Source organism: Clarias gariepinus, chromosome 21 (genome assembly GCF_024256425.1).
Source record: "Clarias gariepinus isolate MV-2021 ecotype Netherlands chromosome 21, CGAR_prim_01v2, whole genome shotgun sequence".
In the NCBI taxonomy this organism is placed as follows: Eukaryota; Metazoa; Chordata; class Actinopteri; order Siluriformes; family Clariidae; genus Clarias; species Clarias gariepinus.
This window is the reverse complement of record NC_071120.1, coordinates 18,306,475-18,331,003: the sequence shown is the minus strand read 5'-3', so window position 1 is coordinate 18,331,003 and position 24,529 is coordinate 18,306,475. Positions and strand designations below refer to the sequence as shown.

Sequence of the window (24,529 nt, the reverse complement as noted above, 5' to 3'; positions counted from 1 at the left end):
TTGTATATATTTATTGAATATCAATATTGAATATCAAAAATATGTTATTTGTATATAATTATTGAATATATGAAATATATGAAATATATATTTTTCAAAAAATTACATATTAAATATTAGTCTACTGAAAACTTATACACGTTTTTGTATATTATTTCAAATATTAAAGACTAATATTTAATATATATATTTTTTCATATATTTAATATATACATATATGTTAAATATATGAAATATATATTTAAAAAAATATATAAAATATGATAAAAATTCTATATATATATATATATATATATATATATATATATATGAAAAGGAAATTATGGTTATGGACTAATGGTTCCACTCTCTTGTATGGGATATTATGCCTTGACATATTTATTAATAAGTCTATAATTGTCTATAATAGAAATATTTTTATCAAATCCAAAGTGTATATATACATACACACACATACTGCTCAAAAAAAATTAAGGGAACACTTAGTCCCGGTTTGACTTTAACGCCCCTCATATGTGTATGTAAGGTTCAAGTCAAACCAGGACTAAGTGTTCCCTTAATTTTTTGGTGCAGTATATTAATTCTCGTTTGATATATTTGCATGTTCTGCCCGTGCTTGGTACTTCAGTTTCCTCCCACAGTCCAACAGATTAGGTTTATTAATGTGTGTGTTTGTGTGTGTTTGTATGTGTGTGTGCCCTGCGATGGATTGGCACCCTGTCCAAGGTATTCCCTGTCGTAAGTCTTCTGAGAGTTGCCTGAAGATAATCTGAGCTGAATTTCTGGTTATCTGGTTTAACATGCAACTTTTACTCTACTTTCTATTACTGTAGTTGTTGTTGGAATTGTAGTAGTAGCTGTGGCCTGTAGGGGCGCTGTTGTCTATATATTTTTAACCTGTTTTAAAAGCGTTCCGTTATGTTCTATTTAGATTTTATATAGGAGTATTATTACAGTTCTAATTACAACAGTAGCATGCATGTATTACACTTAAGGTAGTTGAAATATATGAATTGAGACTCTACTTGTCCGTTTAAACTCCTTATGGTGGTAAAAAGTCTGTTTTATTAAACAAATCCTTTTTTTTTTTTTTTTTTTAGTGCGGAGAGATTCTTTTCTCACACATAGAGATGTAGTTTATCGCCGCCTATTATGTCTTGTTAATTAGTATTCTCTACCGAGTCCTGCGCTTCTGCTGTGACCAGCCATAAATCTCTTATCTTTCTCCTCCTCTGGAAAACGCTGTTCAGTCTCTTTAAAACAGAGCAGATAAGTTTGCTGCTGAACAACACTAGAGTATATTAAGACCTCGGAAAGCCCTGTGTTCCGGACTTGGACTTATAATCAGCGCTGTTATGGATGGACCCTGGATCAGGATCTGCTCTTTGACGCTCACCACAGTTTTCCTTCAAGGTATACTGTACGTGATGAGTTGAATGTGTTGAATGCTTGCTGCAACCCAACCCTGGTGCTGGACATCACTTATTTAATACATTTATTAAAAAGTCTAGAGTGACTGAAATGGCTGTGTTTGAGGTCATGGAATACACTTAAATGGGAACCTGTGCTGTAATCAGTCATGTTATTCTGTATTGACCTTGTCTGAGAGATGATCAGCCAACACTGGAGGTTGAGGTGAGGATATTCCATGTGTGGATTTCGTGATTTCGGTACAGTTATATATTTCCTTCTTTTGCAGCATGATGGCGTAGTGGTTAGCACTTGCACCTCCATGGTCCGGGTTCGATTCCTGCCTCATGCATGGAAAGTTAAATGGAGTTTGCATGTTCCCTCTGTGCTTGGTGGGTTTCCTCTGGGTAATCCGGTTTCCTCCCACAGTCCAAAGACATGCATTAGGCTAATTGCCGTTCCCAAATTGCCTGATGGCTTGGCCCCCCGTCCAGGGTGTACCCCGCCTTGTCCCTGCGATAATCTCCAGGCCCTCTGCGACCCTGTATAAAGGATGAAGCAGTATAGATGATTGAGTAAGTGAGAGTGCATGTACTGTAACCTGGAGCCACAAAACAGTGTAGTACCTTTGGAGCAGTGAGGTTTAAAACCTTACTCAAGGGCCCAACAGTGGCAGATTAGTGTGCTGGGATGTAAACTCAAAAACTTCTGAAAAGTAGGCTAGAACCATTACCATTACCATGCCACCACCAGCATACTGTACCAGTGTCACTGTATTAAAAAATAATCCAGTATAAAAAGACTGTATATTAGCACTGCACTATTAATCAAAACATCCCATTCATCCCCTCATGTTAGTTCCTGAGCACACCACACAGCACTTAAATCGAAAAAAACACAGCACTTAAATCAAACTACATCTATACCTTTTTTTTTATGCAATTATCCACTTAAATATTAATGGTAGAATATAAAGATGTACGCCGGCACAGTATCTTCGTGGTTAGCACTGTCGCCTTGCACCTCCAGGTCCTGTGTCCGATTCCCGTGTTGCTTCTGTGTGCATGAAGTTTGTATGTTCTCGCCGTGCTTGGTGGGTTTCCTCTAGGTAGTGTATTGTTTAAATGTGTGTGTAAATGTTGACTGGAGGTCCTACCATGGTCGTACAAGAAGGGAATAAATATAATGGTCACCATTGGCCTCCACGGTCCCTAGTTGGATGTAGGGTTTCAGCTCTGGTTCTGACGTGAATCGAATCTTAAAGGATTCGGGTTAACTTTATCAAAATGAATAAAAATTTACAATGTACACTTTATCGACTACCCATCCACCGTTTAGTACAATTCAGTGTATCTCACCAGTCCTGCTTATCACATGGCCACCGATGATAACAAAATCTAGTTTTTAGCAATTATGATCAAGGTAACTTAAGATCTGGGCACACCAACAGTTCAAGGGTGAAAGTTAAATGGAGTTTTCTAGTATTGTGTATTAGACCTGAGAAAGTCACAAAAACAGAGCCTTGGGTTTAATCTTACGGTTTAGTTACGAAGCGAGAACCAATTTCAGCAAGGTATGAAGCTTTGTTTGTTTACTTGCGTTGCGGTCTTCCTCGGTTATTTACTTTCAGTGGTAGGGAATCATGGTGTTGCTGATTGGCTAGCGCTCTGATGCTGGGATGACGTCTCTCTGAAAAGCCCTTTGGTAATGTGTTGGTTGCTTGGTTACTGCCATTGCTTTGGAGCTCTGGCACGAAGGTTCTTGAAGGTCTTGAAGAGCTGTTCGCTTGCCAGTCAGACACAGGGCGAAAGTCGACGGTGGAAGAGCAATGAATGAGCTTGCTTCGACCTGTCACCCCTACTGTAGGTGACTTTCAGCCGTTGGATGATATTTAACCCTTAGATTAAAATAAATTTAGATGACATCATGATGTGCTCGGACCCTGGGGTTTTAACCCTTTACTATCGGTCTGTCCCACGGGTGATTGTCCAATCTGATGTGGTTGCGGGCTTAGCCACGCCTTACGTGGTTCCCCCTTTTGTGCATACATTATACTGCTGTTTCGGCTGTCACGTGGGGCTCATCCGGTTGGAGTTTTTTATTACCTTTTATAAAGTAATTTTTCATGAGCTCTGTTCAAGCTACTACATTTTCATGTCCACAAGTGTTCTTTGAATAAAACAAGCTTTCGATTGATATCACACGTCGCATATCTTTCACACTCATTCATACCCTTATCTAATAAGAAGTGTTTATAAATGCTGATTAAACCTTTTAAGTTATGCAGAATAATCAAACATAAACACAGGAATAAAACATGCTAAATAAATGTATGTATATAAGTTTTACCCTATTGGCACGCATTAAAGATTGTCCAAGATAATGTTTCTTGCCAAATGCCGCTTCGTTCGTTCAGCTATGAAGTAAAACACGGGACATCCCGTGTCCTGGGGTCAATGAGAGTGTCAAAGTGTGACTCGGTGGTTCCCTTTCCCAACTCAGGGTGAAGCTGTAAAACTGTCCACTTTGTTTAGAAGATCGCCGATTTACACCATTGTAATAGATTGATTGCCCGCTCTGGGGTCCCTGTTCGTGGACTACAGAGGTTCCTTGATGGATGGATAAGATAAAGATGTATTACATTTTTTGCCATAATTTGCATCAAGTAGCCAAGTGGCAGACTTTCAGTATTTCTTTTGAAACTGCTTGATTTAGTTCTAAGCCTTATGCTGTCTTCCTCTTTTAGAAGTAGCAGCTCTGAACCTGAGGAACGAGCTTTTGGGAAAGTGTGTGCAAGTTCAGGATGTAGAAGGCAACGGAAAATTGACTTTGGACGAGTGTAAACCAGGTTCTGCCTTTCAAGAATGGCAGTGGAACCCTATGACACGCTCCTTGAGAAACCCAAACACAGGAAAATGCTTGAGAGCTCACAAGATCCAAGATCAGGGAACAGTGGGTCTGTTAGAATGCAGAGCCGAAGATAATGAGACTCAGGTCTGGAGTTGCTCAAAAAAGGGCCATCTCACATTGTATGGAAAGGGCTTCCATTTGAGTGTGCGCCATGACTCCTCTGATATCTTCCTTTCCACGGAGCGAGGGAAAAGTACCAAGTGGAAGACACTGAATGAGCGAATGGTGTGTGAGGAACCACAGAAAAAGCCTGAGAAGATGGAACCAAAAATTATTGCTAAAATTCGCCTGTGGCAGCGTAAGAATTTTTTCTTCAAGTGCCATCGCCCTTATTTATGTGGTAATTTTGGACATTACCCCAAGCCATCAGTCCACCTAACAGATGCATAAAATTTTATCCATTTCTTCTACTACAAGTTCAATTTCTTACCTATTAGAGATCATCAGTAGGTTCTAACATCATGTGCATTGTAATGATTTTGCTTTCTGTTCACTACATTACATGAAACATTGGTGGTTTTACCATAATTATTTTAACACCCATTTTTGTGATGCCTTGACCAAATTTTGCTAATGTAACAACCTAAAATGTATTCATAACCTTTTTAAAGGATACTTTAGATACTGGAGATATACTCAATTCTGTTATGTGTCTTTTTTTTTTTAGCTCAAGTAAATCTGGAATTGGATGCTCCAAAACCTACAGAGCCTTTACACTTTACCACTGCATTTTCTCACTCAAACAGTAGCACTGATTTGGGGGAACCTGGTATATTTGTGTACGGTGAGTATAATGGTTAGGTGAATCTTAAATCATATTTTACCATTTGTGACATCGGATAGTATCATAGAAACTTATAAACATATATTAAAAACATTAACATTAAAACCACCTAGATTTAAGGTTCTATCAAAACAACTCTGATGCCTCGAGGCATAACTCTATAAGACGTCTTGTTGGATTTGGCACCAGGATGTTAGCAGAAGATCCTTTAAGTGCTAGAAGTTGCAAGGTGGGGCCTTCAAGGATCAGACTTGTTTGTCCAGCACATCTCCTGGTTGAATGATTAGATTGAGATCTGGGGAATTTAGAGGCCAGATCAACAACATTGAGCTCTTTGCCTGCTAAACTCCTTGCAGTACAGGCTGTGATGCACTGGTTGTTCTGATACCGTTCTATCATAGCTAGCATTTTTACTTAGCAGGTGTTTTTATGCTAGCATGAAAAACAAAGTAAAGTTTGGGAGTCAAAAAGAGTATTAAGGATGAGAAATAAAAAGGGGATAACATATTTAAAGGTTTTCATTGTTCTGTAATACTGCTTAGCTAATATCATTATTTGAAGGCTAGACTTGCAAACTAGCTAGGTTCAGGGTTGCTAATTGTCACCCACAGCCACAGACTCACCCACACTCTCAGCCCTCAGTTGCTTCTACAGTCAATTCAGCTTTTTTTTTTTTTTTTTTTTTTTTTGAAAGCTTGCTAGACTAGAGACTAGAGGTATGTATTTGAGCAGGGGACTCACACAATGCAAATACTGTGCCAGAGGGAGCTTTTTTCCTATTTGTGAGAAATGTGCGGAACACAACGCTGATACATTTCGAGGATCCTTAGTAACTTCCTGGTTGTGGTGGTTTGAAATAGATTAGTCATTCCCAAACTAAAGAATGCCACAGTCCAATCTGAAATCAGTAATAAATTTAGAAATATAAATAATTTAGTGCTATCAGTAAATTCTTAGTCCTGTGTCCTGACTGTACAACACTGAATAATAAACCTCTTATATACAGTATAATATATACAGTACTGTACAGTATAAAAGGGATGTGGTATTCTGGTTAAATACTGGTCTGCCAAAAACAAGATATAAAATATATTCCAGATAAAAAGATAGTTTAAATACTGTAGATTAAAAATACTATGTAGTTTAAATCCCATGTTTTCTTTAATATTGTTTTTGTAATATGTAATATGGTTTGATTTAACAGTAAATATGTTGTGATATAAACTCCAAAATTGAAAATAAAAAATCAAAACTCTTTAAAAATGTCATGGGCCGGATGATTAACAAAAAATAATTGCTGTGTGCTGTATAACAGCACAAGTTTGTGCACATCTCTAATTAAGACCAGCCAAGAATTTGAGTGATGTATGTACTAAGATTGATGCACTGTCAGGGCCAGAATTCATACTATTCTGACATGCTGGCATTTTCCCAGTGTTTCTGTGGGTGGGAAGGTGATTATGAAAATCCTTCAAGTTTAGGCCATGTCAGACAGTGAAACTGTGTATTCTTCAGAAAGATCTTGCAATGAAAGAGATTGGTTTTTTTTTTCATCACACAAGCAGGGTACATTCAATTGTTTTTAAACTTCTTATGATAAATACATTTGCGAGATTTTAGCATTATTTAATTATTATGTATCATTTATCTTTGTTGATCGTAACCTGTTACTGATGGTTATATGCATATGCATGCAAGCTTTAAAGTGCCACTATTATGCTTTTTCAAATATTTTCTTCCATGCGGTGTGTTATGTAGCTGTATGTGAACATAAACTATCTGCACTATCTGTGACGCTGACAGTGCACGATAAATGGAGTTTTTGTCTATTTAAAAAAAGAATCGGCTTACATCTGCCCAAACGAATTTACATTTAGTCTGTTACGGATCCGTGTCACTCCGTAACATATTTGCATAATGTCCGCCCACGTTCTGCGTCGCGAACAACGTGCCCGCCCACGTTCTACGTCACGAACAACTTGCTCGCCATCTTACAATTAACGTTACCACACTCTTGTTAATGTGACCGAGTATTTATGCCAGGTTCGCTAAAACACTTTGTAATATAAAAAAAAAAAAAAAAACGAGAGCAAACGAAATCCTTTTTAACTGTTTATTCTCCATCATTCACCAAAACTAAACTCTGACACTCGCGAAGTGCGCATGCCTATCTACGGCAAGCCCAGAGGGAAAAAATGGCGAAGAGTAAGGGCACGGAGCATGCGCACTTCGCATACACGTGAAGAGTAAGGGAACGGAGCATGTGCACTTTGCGCATCACACACACACACACACACACACACATACAAAATGCATGAGTAGTAATGGTGGACTAGCGCTGGCGTTTGGACGAGAGAAGGAGAGATTGTTGTGGATCATTTTCTTTTCGAAAATTTTTTAACCGGATTATTATCTTTGACTGGACATATTCCCCGTCATCGGCCTCTCAGACTTCATTAACCCTGTTAAGACCGAACTATACTCCTCTAATACACATACAATCAACACGGACTTCGGACATTTTCCACTCACTCGCACACATGCAGATACCGTTTATTTTATATAGTTTGTAAATATTGTTTATATCTTTGTTTGGTTGTGGTGCACCTTTTTCATTTACTTTATTTAGTTTTGTATAATACACGTTTGCTTTATCTACTTGTTTGTGTTTGTCCTTTTTGCTCACGGGCCTTTTAACGCAACACCGACACAAAGATAAAAGACCTCTCGATTTTTGTAGCCACAGTTAATATAAAATTAGCTGGTCGTTACACGGTAAAATCGACGCCATCTTTACTATGTATTGACTGGTCTCCAAAGTCGTTGTTCAGTTATGATCATGGGCGTTTCATTTTCCGACACACGCTGTAGCGGTAGACCAATCATAAATCACCGCGCCATCTGACCAATCACAGCAGTGAGAGCTCATAAATCAAGAGGGGTTTAGACAGACTGAATCTTCGAACTGCTTTACACGAGTCGTTTACGAATCATTTAGAAATGGGGTAATATTAAATCTATTTTTAGAAAAAACTAAAGTGTTTTTTGACCTTGCATACATGTAGACCTGTTTTAAGAGACTCATTAAGCAATATTAGCAACCTTTAAAATAGCATAATTGGGGCACTTTAATAAATTCATGTATACATTGTCCTGTTTTGTAGCAGTGCTTGAGATTATAAACTGGGAGAATGAAACTGGTACGTGACAACAGTTCTATTGATGCTCACATGGGGGCAGCAGAATGCAAACGTCCTTGTATTTTTTGTAGTTTTGAGGAATAAAGCTTCCTGAAGGACTTTGTTATTGACACACATTTTGGCAAGTTTTTGGCTCTCGTTTTCATGTACCCGAACAGTTTCAAGGGAATTTTTTGTCTGTTAAATTACACAGTGCCCGATGAATCACCGAAACTAGCTTACGGCATGAACCAGTGAGAAACAGGTGCAAATTTAAATTTGACTTTAAATTAGACTTTTAAATATGCATTTTTAAGCTTGTCACAGTAAAGCATTTGTTCCCAAGTATTTAATTTAATCTACACAATTTAATTTAATGTTAAGAAACGAGGGGTGGCTCAAGACTTTTACACAGTACTGCACAGTACTATACAGAACTAAATCAATGTGACCATTTAATAGGATCTTTATATTGACCTTACAAGCCCTGTGTCTTTGAAACTTAGGATTTGCAAACAAACTACGAAATTGCCAGGATTGTTTCAAAAAAGAAGACTGAGAGAAAAAAAGATCACAATTTTGATATTAAAAATTATATTATGTATTTTGGGTAGAAGCATGACTTACTGTACCATTCATCAATCTTCTTATCTTACTAATGTATGACAGTTCCACTGAAACTGATTATTCTAATTACATAGAGGAAACCATGTCTTGCCTTATGAAAACAGATCTACCCGGAAAACTGTTTGCTATTGGTTAAGCATGTTTCACTTGCATTTACTCATTTGGCTGTTGTTTACCTGAAGTGACTTAAATTTGATGCTGGAAGCAACTGATGGTCTTGCTCAAGGAGCCAAATTTGGCAGCATGATGATGTTCACCTAACGATCGTTACGTTTAAATATGACATAAGGAAAAACACAAACTTGTTTAAAATTTGTTTAAATCACATTTTAATAATATCTGTGAGGACAGCTCCTTATAATAGGCGCAAGTACAGTATGTTAAGGCTCTGATTTACTGATCGGGATCCCACTCCCAGCTCTATCAGGCTGCCACTGTTGAGCCTAAAGAAGGCCCTTAACTCTGCTCTAGGGGTGCCTTATAATTGGTGACCGCTCCAACCCACGCTTCCTAAGCTGGGATATGCAAAGAAATGAAGTTCACTTTGCAGTTATATTCACAGGTACGTGATTATAGTATGCTAAGAAAAACAGTTCCAGTGTCGGTACCATAAATTAAGAAAGCTTACCCTCATTGTGTAACTCTCAAGTTACTACAGCATGAGAATATATTGCCTACAAATGACAAATTATAACAACCTAAACACCTATGTGTATGTGTCTTTTAAAGGAATGGAATGGAAGGTGACCATGCTGGTCCTGAGCTCCCTTGCCCTCATCACTGGGATGGTCATCCTCTTTCTTAACATCTATCAAAATAGGTGGGGTTATTTCCTTGGTTAGACGATGATTAATGTTCCACATATTGTGTGACTGACGTGTTGATGATTATTTTATCATCTAGTTCTTGCGCATGGCAGCCATTACGCAATACTTTATTCGCACAATGTGCGGAATATCACGTTTGAAACTATACAGGGCATTCCTGTTATTCTAGTCAGTCCTTCTAATTTTTTTATTTGTGTGACAGCCGGAGGAAAACTGTTGTGGTTCTTAAGTCATACACATCCAATAATGAAGCCAGTCAGCCCGGCTCACCGGTGTCCAGTGAAAAAGCTCCCCTCACCAAACATCCCATGAAACCACCTCGTTCTCCGTCCATTCAGCGTGGAGAGATCCTGATTGAATGGAAGGACGGCACTGTTACTCCACTATTTGACACCTACCAAACCTCCTAAGGTGCCACCCAAGGCATGGAGGCTTTTTGCACCGTGAATGCTGCTATACTCCAAAAGCTGTTATATGAACCATTTTTTCTGCTTTTCACACTAATGCATTGTGCAGCTCTTAAGAATGTACAGCTATTGATGTTCCTTCATGCATAGTATTATTAGGTTGCATAATGCATGACTGCTGCCCACAGAAATTGTAAAAACAATCATAATGACTGATCTTCTCAATTAGAAAAACATTTATCTCTCATCTTCCATTTCAAAATGTTAAAAGCGTAATCAGTTGGTGTTAGGGTGAAAATGCATAAATGGGTCTGTGACCAGTGTTTAGATGTGTTTTTTATTGTGTGGGAAAGAGTTTTGCAGTTCACAACAGAAGACGTTACTCTACAGCATAATTAAAAAAGGTTTCAGGAAAAAACAATTTTGTTATGATACTGTTATGTTAGGGAGTTTCCATGGCATCCACCTCTGCACAAAAATGGCTAAAACAATGAAATTCTTAAGTAAGCAGCAAACTTCTGTGCCAAATTTCTGTACATAATTTGCGGAAGCAATTAAGCAAACAGGGATTAAACAAGTCACACCAGAGTGGTGCAAAAGTCTTTTTGACTTGAAGATTAAAGGACTTTATACTAAATATTGACTGTTGTATAGCAATCTCATGGCAAGAAATAACAAATTATTCTTAATAACTTGATTTTTAAATAGAGAATTTTTTTTACATTTGACAACCACTGTAGATCAAGGGATGAGATGCTACATGATTAAGCAGTGCTAGGAAACGTAAACAGAAACGAATTCCTGAAGAGAAAAAAAAAACAGCTTGTGTGCATGAGGGATTTGTTTTGCCTGATCAGCTGTGTACAAGTCCGAACACGCACCGAAGCATAAATTACTAAACAAGTGATTCTAGTTAGGGTTAATGCAAAGAGTTTTACTTCTTCAGGCGTACAAATCTGCACCAGTTCCAACCTGCCATGCTGCAGCGCTTTTGTCTCAATTATAAATTAGACTAGGTGTAGCCACTCTGTTAGGGAGTTAACATGCAGACCTTTTGTGTTAGTGTGAGAAACTGATCCAAGCTAAAACCACTGGCTCTTATATTTCAGAATGTAGTAAATATTAATACTAAGCCTATGTGTCAGCGTGTTATTTTTCTCTACATTAAATTTACTGTATTGAACATGTTCTTGCTTGTGTCTTTAAAACTTATCTTTCAAAAACAAATCAGTCTATTATGTCTCTTTTTAAAGCCTAATTCCTCCTTTATTGTACTGATCTTTATAAATACAGAACTTTTTCATCCAACTGCATGACTTCTTGGTGTCCAATTGCGAAGTTATAGTTTATTTTTATTTGGATTTTTTTTTTGTGTGTTTCATTTGCTCTGTATGCACAAGAGTTGAATCTGACTAGTTGGAAAAGTTGATACCTACCCGGTATCAGTATTGAGTTTAAGTGTTCTATAAACGGAAAAACTGTATTTCTGAATGTTTTTGTTTTTAGAATGTTGGTTAAGATTTATGCACACCACCTTCTTCACTCGGTATTTGGACATAATTCAGACCCTTTAAAAAGAATCTTATTTTCAGTGAACATAACCTAAATTTATTTATAGACTTATATTTTGTAGTATTTTTTAAATCAAATTTTATCTAGTTTGTTTAGATTTTTTTTTCAAGACCTAAGGGAAACATAGCTAACAGTTTTGACCCTCTAGGGCTTATTAATAAGACTAAGATAAAAGATAAGACTGCACAAAATCATAGTTTGTCTTTTTTTTTTTTTTTATAATATTTAATCCTGACTTAATCTTTGCAAGTATCTATGTGTATCAGAGCTTTGCAGTGAATAAAGTTGCACTAATACAGAACAAAAGTTGTGCAGATGTGGTTTGTTCAGTTGCGGTTTCCAAAATTCTTTTGGAGTTGGTAGATGGCATGTTAAGACCAGTCTTTTTCATTTCAGAGTGGAATCCCAGCTATTTATATAGAATATAACAGGGTTGATTTGGGAAACAGGGCATGCAAAGACACACCTGTTCCTTGCATTTAGAGAAAACTATGTCCTGATGTTTGCAAGTCTGAACAAAGACACAGCTTCGTGAGTGAGATCATTTGCAAACGTGCGTGCAAGAAGTGTTTCCTATAGAAACCTGTTTTGCTACTATTTTTCTGCAGTATTTATAAAAAAAAAAAAGACAAATAGCTCCACAAAGTGGGGATTAGGCAAAATGAAACAAAATTGTATTCTGAGTGTAAAGAGAAATTGGCAGTCACTGTGACTTTTTTTTATTTTTGTCTATTGCACAGTTGCTTTATGGCATATACTAATCAAGAATACCTTTTATACAGTACTTACCCTAATGCACCTTTTACAGAATTGGAGTAACATACACTGTTAGTTTAAACATCATTTTTAATCTACCAACCCAAAGCAAACCATTTATGTTGTGCAGTAGTACTTATGGTATGCAAACCATAAGTACTATGGTTCACCTACTGTTGAGGTCTGAAGTTTACATACACCTTAGCCAAATACATTTAAACTTAGTTTTTCACAATTCCTGACATTTAATCCAAGTAAACATTCTCTGCCTCAGGGCAGTTAGGATCTCTACTTTATTGTGAAATGTGAGAAGAATTGTAGAGAGAAAGATTTATTTAATCTTTTATTTCTTTCATCACATTCCCAGCAGGTTAGAAGTTTATACACACACGTATAATGTAGTTAGTATTTGGTAATATTCCAACATAACAATGATTTAAATTGTTTAAATTGTTTAAATGTTTCAGGTAGCCTTCTACAAGCTTCTTGCAAGAACTAAAAATGTTATCCCAATCGCCCTGAAAGGACTGGTGTAACTGAATCAGGTTTGTAGGCCTTGTTGCTCTTTATACTTTTTCAGTTCTCAATGCATTTATTTTATTTTTTTTATATTATTCGATTCAGGGCCGCTCCAATAGCTTAACTTTATTGTTTTGCCACAACTTTTCAAGTATGCTTGGGGGCAAGGTCTATTTGGAAGAACCATTTCCGACCAAGCTTTAACTTCCTGGCTGATGTTTTTAGATGTTACTTTAATTGCTTCCTTCCTTATGATGCTGTCTATTTTTGTAAAGTGTACAAGTCCTTCCTAGAGAAAAGCACGCCCACAAAATGATGCCGCCAACCCACTTCTTCACGTTTCACGGTTGAGATGGTGCTCTTTGGCTTACAAGCCTCATTCTTCCACCTCCAGACATAATGGTGGTCATTATGGCCAAACAGTTACATTTCGAAACAGTTAAAATAAGATGTTTGACCCAAAGCTGTAGTCTGACTTTTTATGGTGGGTCTGCTGCATTGGATGCTTTCTTGCTGAACAGCCTTTGAAGTTATGTCTATATAAGCCCTGTTTTAATGTGGATATAAATGTATTTCTACTTGTTTCCTTTAATAACTTTACAAGGTCATTTGCTGTTGTTCTGGCATTGATGTGTACTTTTCGTCCCAAAGCACATGATAGCTGTGTGGTCTCATGGTGTTTATACTCGAGTAGCATTGTTGGTACAGATGAATGACGTACCTTCAGGCATTTGGAAATTGTTCCCAAGGATGAACCAGTTTTGCTGAGGTTCACATTTTTCCCCCCTGAGGTCTTGGCTGATTTCTTAAGATTTCCCCATGATGCCAAACAAATAGGCACTGAGTTTGAAGGAATGCTTTACAATACATTTCACAAGTATACACAAAACACAGGTTGACTCAAATAATGTCAATTAGCCATTTTAAGCCATTCATCAAGCTGTTTAAAGGCCCTTTCAACTGTGGGTATGTAAACTTTTGACCCACTGAAATGATGAAATACTGTTTTTTATGAATGAAATAATCTATCCAAGAACAATTTACTTGAGAACTTTACTTGAGTCATGCATGATTAGATGTGCCTACAGACTTGGCAAACCTATCCATAAAATCTGCGGAATGGTTTTAAGGACTGTTGGAACCTGTATGGAAACTTCAACTGTATGTTCTAGGCATTAACAGTAGATTGGTGGATTAAAGACATGGCAGTTAAAGTAAGGTTGTGCTCTCCCACAGGGCATACTGTAGTGTCCAGATAAGAGAACATCTCCACCCAAATAATTGAGTTGTTTGGGTCCCATCCTTATAGGGAAGAGACTGTCCCAGTTCTGGATACATATCTGCTGCTGTGACGCACTCAATTTTCATGTCTACCCTAGAGATTAGTGGTATAGTTATAATTAAGGATGTAGAACCCTGGCTTTTCTCATGTCTAAGGTTGTCTGATGCTGATCTGCAAACATGTCACAGTTGCTTGGCTTTTGTTGGTTGCTTTGGGGCAGAAAATCTGATAATGCTTCCTTTCAATTATACCTGCCCTTAAACACAAGTGCAGCAATGAAGTAAAGATATAATCGGAGCTAAAGCCAGATTTTAATTTAGGGAATAGCTTGTTTCAAATATACAGTTTGAGGATGTAGAAAAAAGGGACAAACATGGTAGAAATGGCTTTTAGAGAAGAGCTAACAAGAATAAAAAATATTTCATGCATTGATTCGTTGTGAAAGCAGCACTCATTGTGAAAAAGCTGAAAATAGGGTTACTTTCTAAATATTACCAGTTAATTTGTTTTAAGTATAATTTGACTTGTGCTCAAACTCAGGCACTGGTGTTATTGCATCCGTATTGCTGAGTTTTGCATCAGGAATTGCAAGTCAAATGCACATATCAGATTGTCAGCTGTGGTGATAAAGAAATGCTCATAATAATAATAATAATAATAATAATAATAATAAGAGGACTTGGACTTGTAATGACACTTCTTGTTTCATTACTTCTCGCTTAATTCACAAACACCACTTGCACATTACAGGAAATTGCCACGCCACATATATAGTATAGTCCATATAGTCCTGATCTCGCTACAAGCCATTTCCACATGTTTGGCATCATTAAAGGAGTTCTTGGAAGGCCAGTGTTTCAGATGTGAAGCGAGCAGTCTCCGCCATACTGAGAAAACTTTTTACTTTGATGGAATCCAAGCACTGGTGAAACACTGAAACAAGTGCACTTGTGTTTTAATTGTATATACTAGAATGTATCCAAATAATAGACCACAGTTATTCTCATATATATTATTATATACAATCAAAAGAGAAAAAAGCTTTGTTTAAAGAAACATTGTTTTAAGTTTATCATTTTTTCCATTATGTAACTAGCCTTTTACCCACTTTTTATTTTTCCCTTCATTTGTGTGATCAAGAGAACAGCTATCTGATAAGGAAATGGATTTTCTCCACCCGAGAGAATTAGACATCCACTGTTAGATGCTGACATTTTTTTTTTAAACAAGTAGTAAAATAAATATTTTGAGGTAGCTTTGCAAATGACTCTCTTGAAGAGCAAGATGATAAAAGTTAACACATACTGTATATTGTAGTGCATGGTTCTGAAAAATCAGAATTATATAAGAGGCCAACTTCTTTAGATGATAGTAAAAAAAAAAAAACCCAGGAGGAATTCTGTCGGAATCTAGGCTCTTCGTGTGGAGGTAAAATGATGAAAGAAGTTTTACAGCCTGGCATTCATGACTTGGAAACAGTGTTACCTCAATACAGATTTCCAGGTCTGTGTTTTTCACATATGGGCAGCATCTGGCTGAACAACACCCTCAAGGTGTCCAAGGATAAAAGAGTCTTGACATAAAGTTTACTACTGCAGGATGACCCACTAAAAATAATTTTATGGTTCAAAGCAGGAAACAATATAGATCTGATTAAAAATTGTGTTATTACATGGTCTAGACAAGCTTTTAGAAAAGTAGAGTGAACACAGCACAACACCTACTGATGGTAACATCTGTTTACGGGTTCAAAGGAATGATTTCACTCAAGCAGGGTGGTTATGGAAAAGTAAGCAGGCATCATTAATCTTGGTTCTTATGTATGGCCCTGGAGATCAATTTCACAAGGCAACACAACACAATTTTATCAATGCTAAAATATGGTAGCTTCAGTGTAAGCATATTGGGATTTCAAATCGAAAGACAGTTTTCCAGTCCACCAGCAGAGGTTCATCCTACATAACCTTTATCTCATTTGTTATCTTCTTTTCTTGTTTCTATAGTATTAAAATATCAAAAAACAGTTTTTGACAGTTACCAAATAGCTAAATTAAGCAACTGTGGCTGAATGTAAAATTGTATGCAAATTAATGCTATGATAATCATGCAACCTGAGTTTTCTATTCTATGCCAGTTTTCATTACATCAGTGTAATTTTCATTACATTGCAGTGATAAGATTTTTCCGTCTTTAAAAGGTAAAAAATGTGTTGATGTAACATTAGTGTCCATGCAGTTATTCATTTTCAGCAAGTACTTTATCTGGTCAGGGCGGTTTTGGATCAAGAGCTTATCTCGGCAACACTTCGGATGAAATGGCATGCCAGACTATTGTAGGACGCAGTTCATAAACACTCTGTCACACACTCATTCACACCTACAGAGTATTTACAGCAATTTACTAGCATGTTTTTGCAGCCATACAATGACAGACATTCCTTTTGTTGACTTTTGCTGTGATGTCAATGTTGACATCACATGCTTGCTGATTCAGAGTTTAATCTTAACTGAGCCCAGCAACTTGAACAGTTTTCTAGATGCCAACGCCCAAACCTGACATTAGCTGATAAGCATAGAGTTCATTTTAGTTGAATTAATGGGTTGGGAGTTGAAATCAATTTAGAATCTGTGACCAGAGCAAAGGCTTTCAATCAGACCCCCATGTTTAGCTTTGCAACATCTAACGGATATGAGTGGCTCCCTTCTGGCTTGCCACTGACAAACTCTAATCTAGCCATATCAGTAACAGCATGAATAGGGTCAGAGAGTGCATAGCACCAAATGTGCACTTTTGCTTTGTGCCAGGTCCTGTGGAATTTACTATGCCATAGGACAATAACTTTATTAAGAGATTTTTTAAATTTTTTAAAAATATAATGAATTACTACTGTAGCATCCCAAATGATTGCTGTTCTGCTGATGCTTTACTGAGAATACAAAATTACAATATTATGGCTTGCCCTAAAGATACTCAGGGTTGACCCCAAAACATCGTATTGGTGCTAAAAAGTGTCTCACATGGGTAAAAAAGTAAATTTTCATGTAGGATCATATTACACCACTTATCATAATGCATATTATCTCCCTATCCATGCTTTTGTGTAAATATGCATACACATTTATATTTTTACCCTTTTATGTAGTGTCTGTAACTTCAAATCCTTCAAGTCACTTCTTTCAATAATCGTAATTGTCATTCCGATGAAACTTGGCCAATTTAGATTTAACATGAAAAAACATAAACCTGAAAAAATTGATAATTTTTTATGGCAACATGAATTTTACAATAGTTACAGATTGTTTTTTCTTTTAAATCTTTTACCAAAAACAATTTACAGGTCATATGCTTCTCGAAGCTCACACAACTTTTGGTATCAATACTCAAAGTAAAAATATGAATCATTTGCATTTTTTTTTTATTGTTCGAAGCGAAATAGTATAACACAAAAAAATTTTCATTTTTGGGGCACATATAAAAACTTCTTTCGAAAGAAAGTTAGCAACGAGAATTTTTTTGGAAAGGAAGATTGGCCACTTCCATGTTGCATACATTTCAGAAGTAGCTTCTTTGGCACACACATTTTCCATATTATACTGTATGTATGACATAATAAAATAAAGTCAGCACCAATACTGTGTGTTGGCTGCAAGATACTGTACCTAGCTCCAAATGTAAGACATCAAGCCCTGCATTCTTGTTGTTTTTTTTTCTTTGTTTTTTTGGGGAACGCCTAAAAAAAAATCTGTTATTGTAGTACTACATTTAGTCTAGCCTCGCAATATTTTCCGTTATTTCATAGAATAGTAAAAACACAGAAATGCCTCAAACCTGGATCACACTTCAATAAAGATAATATGCCTTTTATATAAAAAGCCTTATAAAGATAAAGTTCATAAAAAACAGATGTCCACTGGCATCCACGGAAGGCATGTGGACAGTTTGCCCCCTGAAGATGCTAGATGAAAGATAACAGACATGAAAAATCAGGCTTTGAAACAGTTCCATTTCACAGTTACCTGAAGCGCCTGAGGCATGCAGTTAAAAGTACTGTAGGTTCACACTACCCCAAGCAAAATAGGAATACATGCGACTCAAATTTCATAGTATGAGGAAATGTTTTTAAGTGTTTAATCTTATATCTAGGTTTCGTACTGTATTTCATTGCCTCTGTACATATACATTGCATAATGGAAATAAAGTTTATCTAATTTAATCTAATCTAATTCAATCTAGGTGAGAATCTGTAGTAAAAAATTCGACGGATTGCTCCTGAAGTGTAAAATACCAAGGGCATCATTGACTTTCGGTTGTGAAATTTTTAAAGAAATACTTTGCACAGGCAACACATGTGGATGTCAACAATAACCATGGAACCAATGAATCACAAATTCTGAGACGAATTTGAAAAATCTCTAGCCAGAAAAACACCATTCCTGTACCTTGTGTACTTCGTTTACCCTAAATGGTCATGTGTAGCAATACTGAAGGGATGACTTCAGAGAGCTACTAATCATAATAGTGCAAACTACAACTAAACCATGAATATTATTTATATTTGAATTTTGAGGCATTTTATTCAAGTCAATGGAAAAAAAGCTGCAAATTAAACAGCTGTTTTAATTCTTCAATAAAATAACTCACATAACTGTGATCATTTTAATCCTGCGTCATTATTAAAATACTGGCACCATGATGCACTATTTGTTTGGCTGTATTTTTATATCTGACTATATGTAATATAGTAAAATAATAATTTAATAATAATAATAATAATGTAAAATAATAATAATAACAACAACAATAACAATAATAAATGAGCAGACAACTAAGATGTAAGGTTTTTATTTACATGTTTAAAATAGCATTAAGTGTACAAAAAACAAAAATTGAATGAATGCAGAAGAAAACCTCTATGGATTTTTTATATCACAAGTAGTTTGCATTCTAGTGCTCATTAACAAGAATAAAATAGAAAAAGAAGAAATAAGCAGTGGACCACAGTGTATGGAAATAATTTTAAAATCTTAAATGGTCAAAATACAGTTATTTTGGCAGAACAATATATATATATATATATATATATATATATATATATATATATATATATATATTTTATTTTTTTTTTTTTCTTCTTCTTTTTAAAATAAAAATGTGTATGGCTTTGCAAACATATTAGTTGTGGGCAAAAAAAGTAGCTTGGTGACGTCTACACCTATACAGTAACTATATATGTAAACATTGCTAATATAATAGTAAGCTATTTTATCTATAATTAATTAGCTAATACTTTTATAAGGACATAACAGTAGACATATAAAATGTATAAAAACCTGTAAAAAATATATATTTACAAAAAAGAAAATTAGCAAGTATGTATACAAGTGTGTAATATTGCTCACACAGCCATAATCAACATAAGTATTAAAAAAAATCTTAACATTTTAGCAATACAGAATAATTTTGTTTTTTTTAATGGAACAAAGATTTAGTAAATGCAATGTTTGTAATGCTCCCCCATCATTTACAGTTTTGTCTGTCTAGAAATAACAAAATTTGTCATGTATAAAGTGAGCTTAGTTTAATGTCTTGACGATAAGCAGAGTATAGAGCATGGAGTACAAGGGACATAAAAGCATATTTGTCAGTAATGATAACAAATGTAATAATTTTAAAGATATACAGCCTTGTTCCTCATTATCTGTATGCAGATCCCCTACAGGATAGGTGAGAATATCTCTTAAAAGTGTATCATTGTTCATAACCTATTGAATCATGAGCAAAACAGTGGTAGGCCTTGTTTCTATGTTGATTAATCCAGCTTAAGGAACTGAAGAATCAATATCATTCAACTTGACATTCATTCCTTCTGATGCCTTTTGCTTTTCCCGTGCCTCCCCTTCTGTATGCCAGCCCACCATCAGTTGGTATACAATCACTCCAGCTATGGTACCAAGGAATGGGGCAAAGATAGGCACCAGGAACCAATAGTTTCCATGACTGTTGGGGAGATAGTTTAATAGTTTAATGCATGTAATAATGTAAGTAATAATTTTCTCGAGAAGTAAATTTATTCTTCACAAAAACTTAAGGCAGTTAGATGGTGTGTTGTTAAGATTAACTTACGTGAAGACCTTGCTACCCCAGCCTGCCATTGACGTGAAAAGACGAGGCCCCAGGTCCCTGGCTGGGTTTACAGCATAGCCAGAATTGAAGCCCATAGATAGCCCAATGACAAGTATAGTGAATCCCACAGTGAAGGCCTCAAGTCCTTGTGGGATAGGATTGTTGTAGGGGTCTACAATCGCCAGGACGCACACAATCAGTGCAGCTGTTCCTATAAACTGTAAATTATGTGGGAAAGAATAACAGTAAATGGTCAGTGAGATAAAGGAACAGTGCCAGGTTTAGGTGTGTATGGTTTGTGTGACTCAGATTAGGAGGAGCAGTGAAGACTGCTGAAATGCATGATACTCATGCTTAGTGTAGGCTTAATATTGGAAGTTATATATCATGCATTCTTGATGGAAAAAATATTACACATAAAAATATTTAATAATTTTTCAGTTTAAAGAAGGCTACAAATTGGGACAGTGTCATGATCTTTCAACTTTAATTAAGTATATGAGTGACACTAAAACATCACAGCAAAAGATTGTAATAATTCTCATGTAATTACTAACCTGATCGAAAAATCCATTAGCGGTAGTAAGATGGCCACCAGGGTAGGTGGCAAAAATTCCATAGGGTAGTTCATTTTGTTTTATGTGATATTTCTGGATAGCATCTTAAACATGAAATATGAAAAGATTTGACAAATATGAACAATACTTTCGAATTCTATTTCACTGTATTAATCTTCTTGTTCGACTTACCATAATACATGCCAAAGATTATACCAGCCCCAAAAAAAGCACCAATTGTCTGGCAAAGAAAGTACACTGGAAATTTTCTCCATTTTGACCTTCCAAGAAGGCATAATGCCAAAGTTACTGCTGGGTTCAGGTGACCTCCTGTGGAGTTGGTGGTAAAAGATGTTATGTTTATAAAATATTGAATGGTAAAAAACATTTCAGAAGCAAGAGAAAGGAAAAAAAATTAAGTATTTGCTTTAATTTCTAAGAACATCTGTGTTTACAAAAAGTGGCCAAAATCATTTTAAATATGAAAGAATTTGTGGTACCTGAGACCTGGCCACACACCAAGATTCCAAGTGTGGCTGCAAGACCAAAGGCTAAGTTTACACTGAGGAACATCCCGTGAGATCCTTCACTGAGTGTTACTTGAGCCACCGCACCACAGCCAAACATCTGCAAAACGAAAATCGAACGGTTTAAAAGCAAGATAAACTAGATAAATCGGTTGCATACTAGTACTATGCAAACATATTTTAGATGTTATCAGAAGGGTGTAGGTGGAGATCACAGATATGATTAAAACCTTTTGAAGACAAAGTGTTCCTGCTACTATCACATGGGGCATAAAATAGCATATGGGGTTTTAGCTAGCAGAATTAGATCATATACCTGAAAAAGCTATATAATCAGTAGTTTTTATGTAATTATTATGTGCCAATTTATCAGGCTTTTTATCCAAAACAATTCTTAAGGAAATCATTAAATCCTGGATGAATCAAATAAATAACCCTATAAGCTTAACATGCCAGCTTTTCAAACTGTGTTTAGTTTTTCTTTGAAATTGGCTCTAACTGTGCAGTCACAGCAGTGGTTTGATCTTGTAGCTCTTGACAGCTATTGCAAACTACCTTAAGTATTTGCCAGACAAGTGTCTGGCATGTAAGAGAAGCAAGGTGGGCATTAGGATGGTTGTAAAGCTAGCCAGGGCACAGACGGTTCTCTAATAAACATTAGGTATAGAGCCATAGATCATATGTTCTGGATAAAGTGTTCCATTCTTTGGGTGCTCTGGATCACCTGCATTTCACTCCAATCTGGGCATCTGCAGGACATCATGTGTCCTTAAACATAAATAATAATTAAGATGCCTTTTAGACACATTACAGAACAGACGCTCTTTTTGTGACATGATGACGATGATGAACAACCAGGATGTCCCTTATAATACATGAATATATTTATAACCCTTTTTTTTCCTTTTCATTATCTTGAAAATGTTCTCTAGAAAAATTCAGGAAACCATTAGAGGAAACCAAGGCAGTTGACATTTCCTGTTATTTTAAAACATCTCTGACACCGCACATCACTTTCTTACTCCACTCACCGTTCTGGACCTTGGTGTAAATATTAATACGTAGGGTGTTGAACATTATAGAATGATCTATTATACAATATTAAATAAAAGGTGGTAAAGGAGTGCCATCATTTACGTCATTATTTATGACACCTGAGTCGCTGTGTTGCATCACCTGCACATATTTCACGCTCCTGTCAAAAGAATAATATTGCATTTTGTCTTCTTTTTTTTCTCCTTTTGTTGATTTTAAAGGTAACACCCTTCCTCTGAAGTTTCGTCTTCGACACACCACGTTCCAGATTTAGAGTCACGTCATGTTTCATTTCCGTCCTTCTAGGAGTTTTCTCCAAGACTTATAATTTCAATGAGCTAGCCGGCAATTTTTGTATATTACATGTATACTAGGAAGAAGAGAGTGTATTTTAGGAATGCTGTGGTTGAGAATAGCCTATAGCCCTTTAGCTGTCTTGGTTAACCATAACATTTATTCTGGGATAAGGCTTGATGTCTGAGACACTCCCTATATGTATCAATCCCTGTATAGAACTGGTTCAGTGTGTGTAGGTGTGTCTTTACACAGGAAGTTTGATAAGGAACTTTTTCCCTTATTATACAAATACCAAGATAGATATTAAATAAAAACAGAAAGGGAATATTTTTTTTTAAAGCAAAATAAAAACTAACAAAAATAAATCAATTTATGCCAGAAAAGGGAGAGGATCCTTTAAAACATTTTAGTTTACTTTATTTTAATGAGCCCCATTGAAGAACTTGTTTATGCTTGTCAATGAACAGGACCTGATTTTATCATTCAATGCAAATAACAGCTAATCAAACACTCTTTGCATTACAGTACAATTTATAAATTTATTAACTGCACCATCTGGTATATGCTCACTATTTCCCAGTTTCATCTATAATATAAGAGAGTTAAAATATCAACAGTAAGCAGCAGGAATAAAACATTTTACCCATTAATGTGGCTTCCTTTTAAATCCTTCAACCAATGAAGGCAAACTAGTTACATTCTATTTGTATACTGTATGAATAGCTATTCATTAAAAAATATATATTCCCTTTATTTAAGTATATTCATTTTATTGCTTATTTTAAATGTTTATGCTATAAAAAATAATAAAATAATAAAAAAATATAATGGAACTAAAATGTATTAATAAGTTGAATACAAATAAATTTCAGCAGTGAAGCAGTTACACTTTAAAATACAGATCACTGTATCAACAAGTGTTATTAGAGAACTTATATAAATGTTAGAGAAATTATACAAATATTAACTTTTTTTAAGTTAATTTAAGAAAAAAAAAATTATAAAACAAAGTGTGAATGTGAGAGCACTTACCACCAGGATTAGTGTGCCCAAGCATTCAGCCAGTCCCTGGCGCAGTAGCTTATTACGAATTTGCAAGGTGCTAGCAATCTTATCCAGGAAAGCCTTTTGCCTGCCCATCTTTCTGCCGAATTCTTGACTCCAAGTGAATGCTACACTTTAACTTCCTCAGTGGAATGCTTTCAAGTCAGCCCGGCATAGTGCTCTTATACTTATGTAAGCCTATGCCCAGCCCTCTGTCATCTCTCACGTCCAGCCTCTACACACACACCCTGCTTAGTTGTGCTCATCCACTTTTTCAAAACAACTACTTTCTGTGCTAAGTACAGCCTTAAATTGAAACTCTAAAATATTACTCCAAATAATCTATTAAAAATAGTCCGTAAAGAAAAAAAAAATCAGGTTAGTTATTTTACCTGTTTTGTTAATGAAGCAGGTAATGTGACATCAATTCACATGCGGTGTATTGAATTGGAAATTTACAATTTTGAATGCCACTTCCTGTTATTCACAGTTAAAGTTTCAAACCTAACCCCAGTTTCCTCTTGGTTTTTTTTTTCTTCACACTTTTACTTTGGAAGGGCTCATGTGTCTTCATGTAGAACCCTATGTAGAACAGGGTTTCTTTAAAAAGGTTGAACCATAATCCACACAAAGGACCCTTAAGTAACTTAGGTAAATAAAAAAAAGTGGAATT

General features: G+C 35.9%; 2 protein-coding genes across 2 annotated transcripts; one reads left to right on the top strand and one right to left on the bottom strand.

Moving 5' to 3' along the window:
• The first annotated feature begins 1,191 nt into the window (after window positions 1-1,191).
• Window positions 1,192-11,889, top strand: si:dkey-245n4.2 (uncharacterized). Its single transcript, XM_053481456.1, has 5 exons — window positions 1,192-1,413; window positions 4,157-4,618; window positions 4,988-5,104; window positions 9,640-9,730; window positions 9,940-11,889. The coding sequence occupies exons 1-5, from the start codon at window positions 1,356-1,358 to the stop codon at window positions 10,145-10,147; spliced, it is 936 nt and encodes a 311-aa protein (XP_053337431.1). The 5' UTR covers window positions 1,192-1,355; the 3' UTR covers window positions 10,148-11,889.
• A 7,210-nt stretch (window positions 11,890-19,099) lies between these two features.
• aqp3a (aquaporin 3a) lies at window positions 19,100-24,025 on the bottom strand. The gene is made up of 6 exons (XM_053481380.1): window positions 23,845-24,025; window positions 21,454-21,580; window positions 21,146-21,283; window positions 20,954-21,057; window positions 20,397-20,614; window positions 19,100-20,270 (listed from the first exon to the last, which is right to left on the bottom strand). The coding sequence occupies exons 1-6, from the start codon at window positions 23,950-23,952 to the stop codon at window positions 20,093-20,095; spliced, it is 873 nt and encodes a 290-aa protein (XP_053337355.1). The 5' UTR covers window positions 23,953-24,025; the 3' UTR covers window positions 19,100-20,092.
• Window positions 24,026-24,529: the final 504 nt, after the last annotated feature.

Excerpts from the sequence above, each read along its gene's own strand:
- si:dkey-245n4.2 (XM_053481456.1), top strand. The coding sequence starts at position 1,356 with ATGGATGGACCCTGGATCAGGATCTGCTCTTTGACGCTCACCACAGTT. Across the intron at positions 4,619-4,987 it reads TAAAATTCGCCTGTGGCAGC|CTCAAGTAAATCTGGAATTG; the intron begins GTAAGAATTTTT and ends TTTTTTTTTTAG. Across the intron at positions 5,105-9,639 it reads ACCTGGTATATTTGTGTACG|GAATGGAATGGAAGGTGACC; the intron begins GTGAGTATAATG and ends TGTCTTTTAAAG.
- aqp3a (XM_053481380.1), bottom strand. The coding sequence starts at position 23,952 with ATGGGCAGGCAAAAGGCTTTCCTGGATAAGATTGCTAGCACCTTGCAA. Across the intron at positions 21,284-21,453 it reads GGTGTGTGGCCAGGTCTCAG|GAGGTCACCTGAACCCAGCA; the intron begins GTACCACAAATT and ends CCAACTCCACAG. Across the intron at positions 20,271-20,396 it reads TGGGGTAGCAAGGTCTTCAC|TCATGGAAACTATTGGTTCC; the intron begins GTAAGTTAATCT and ends TCTCCCCAACAG.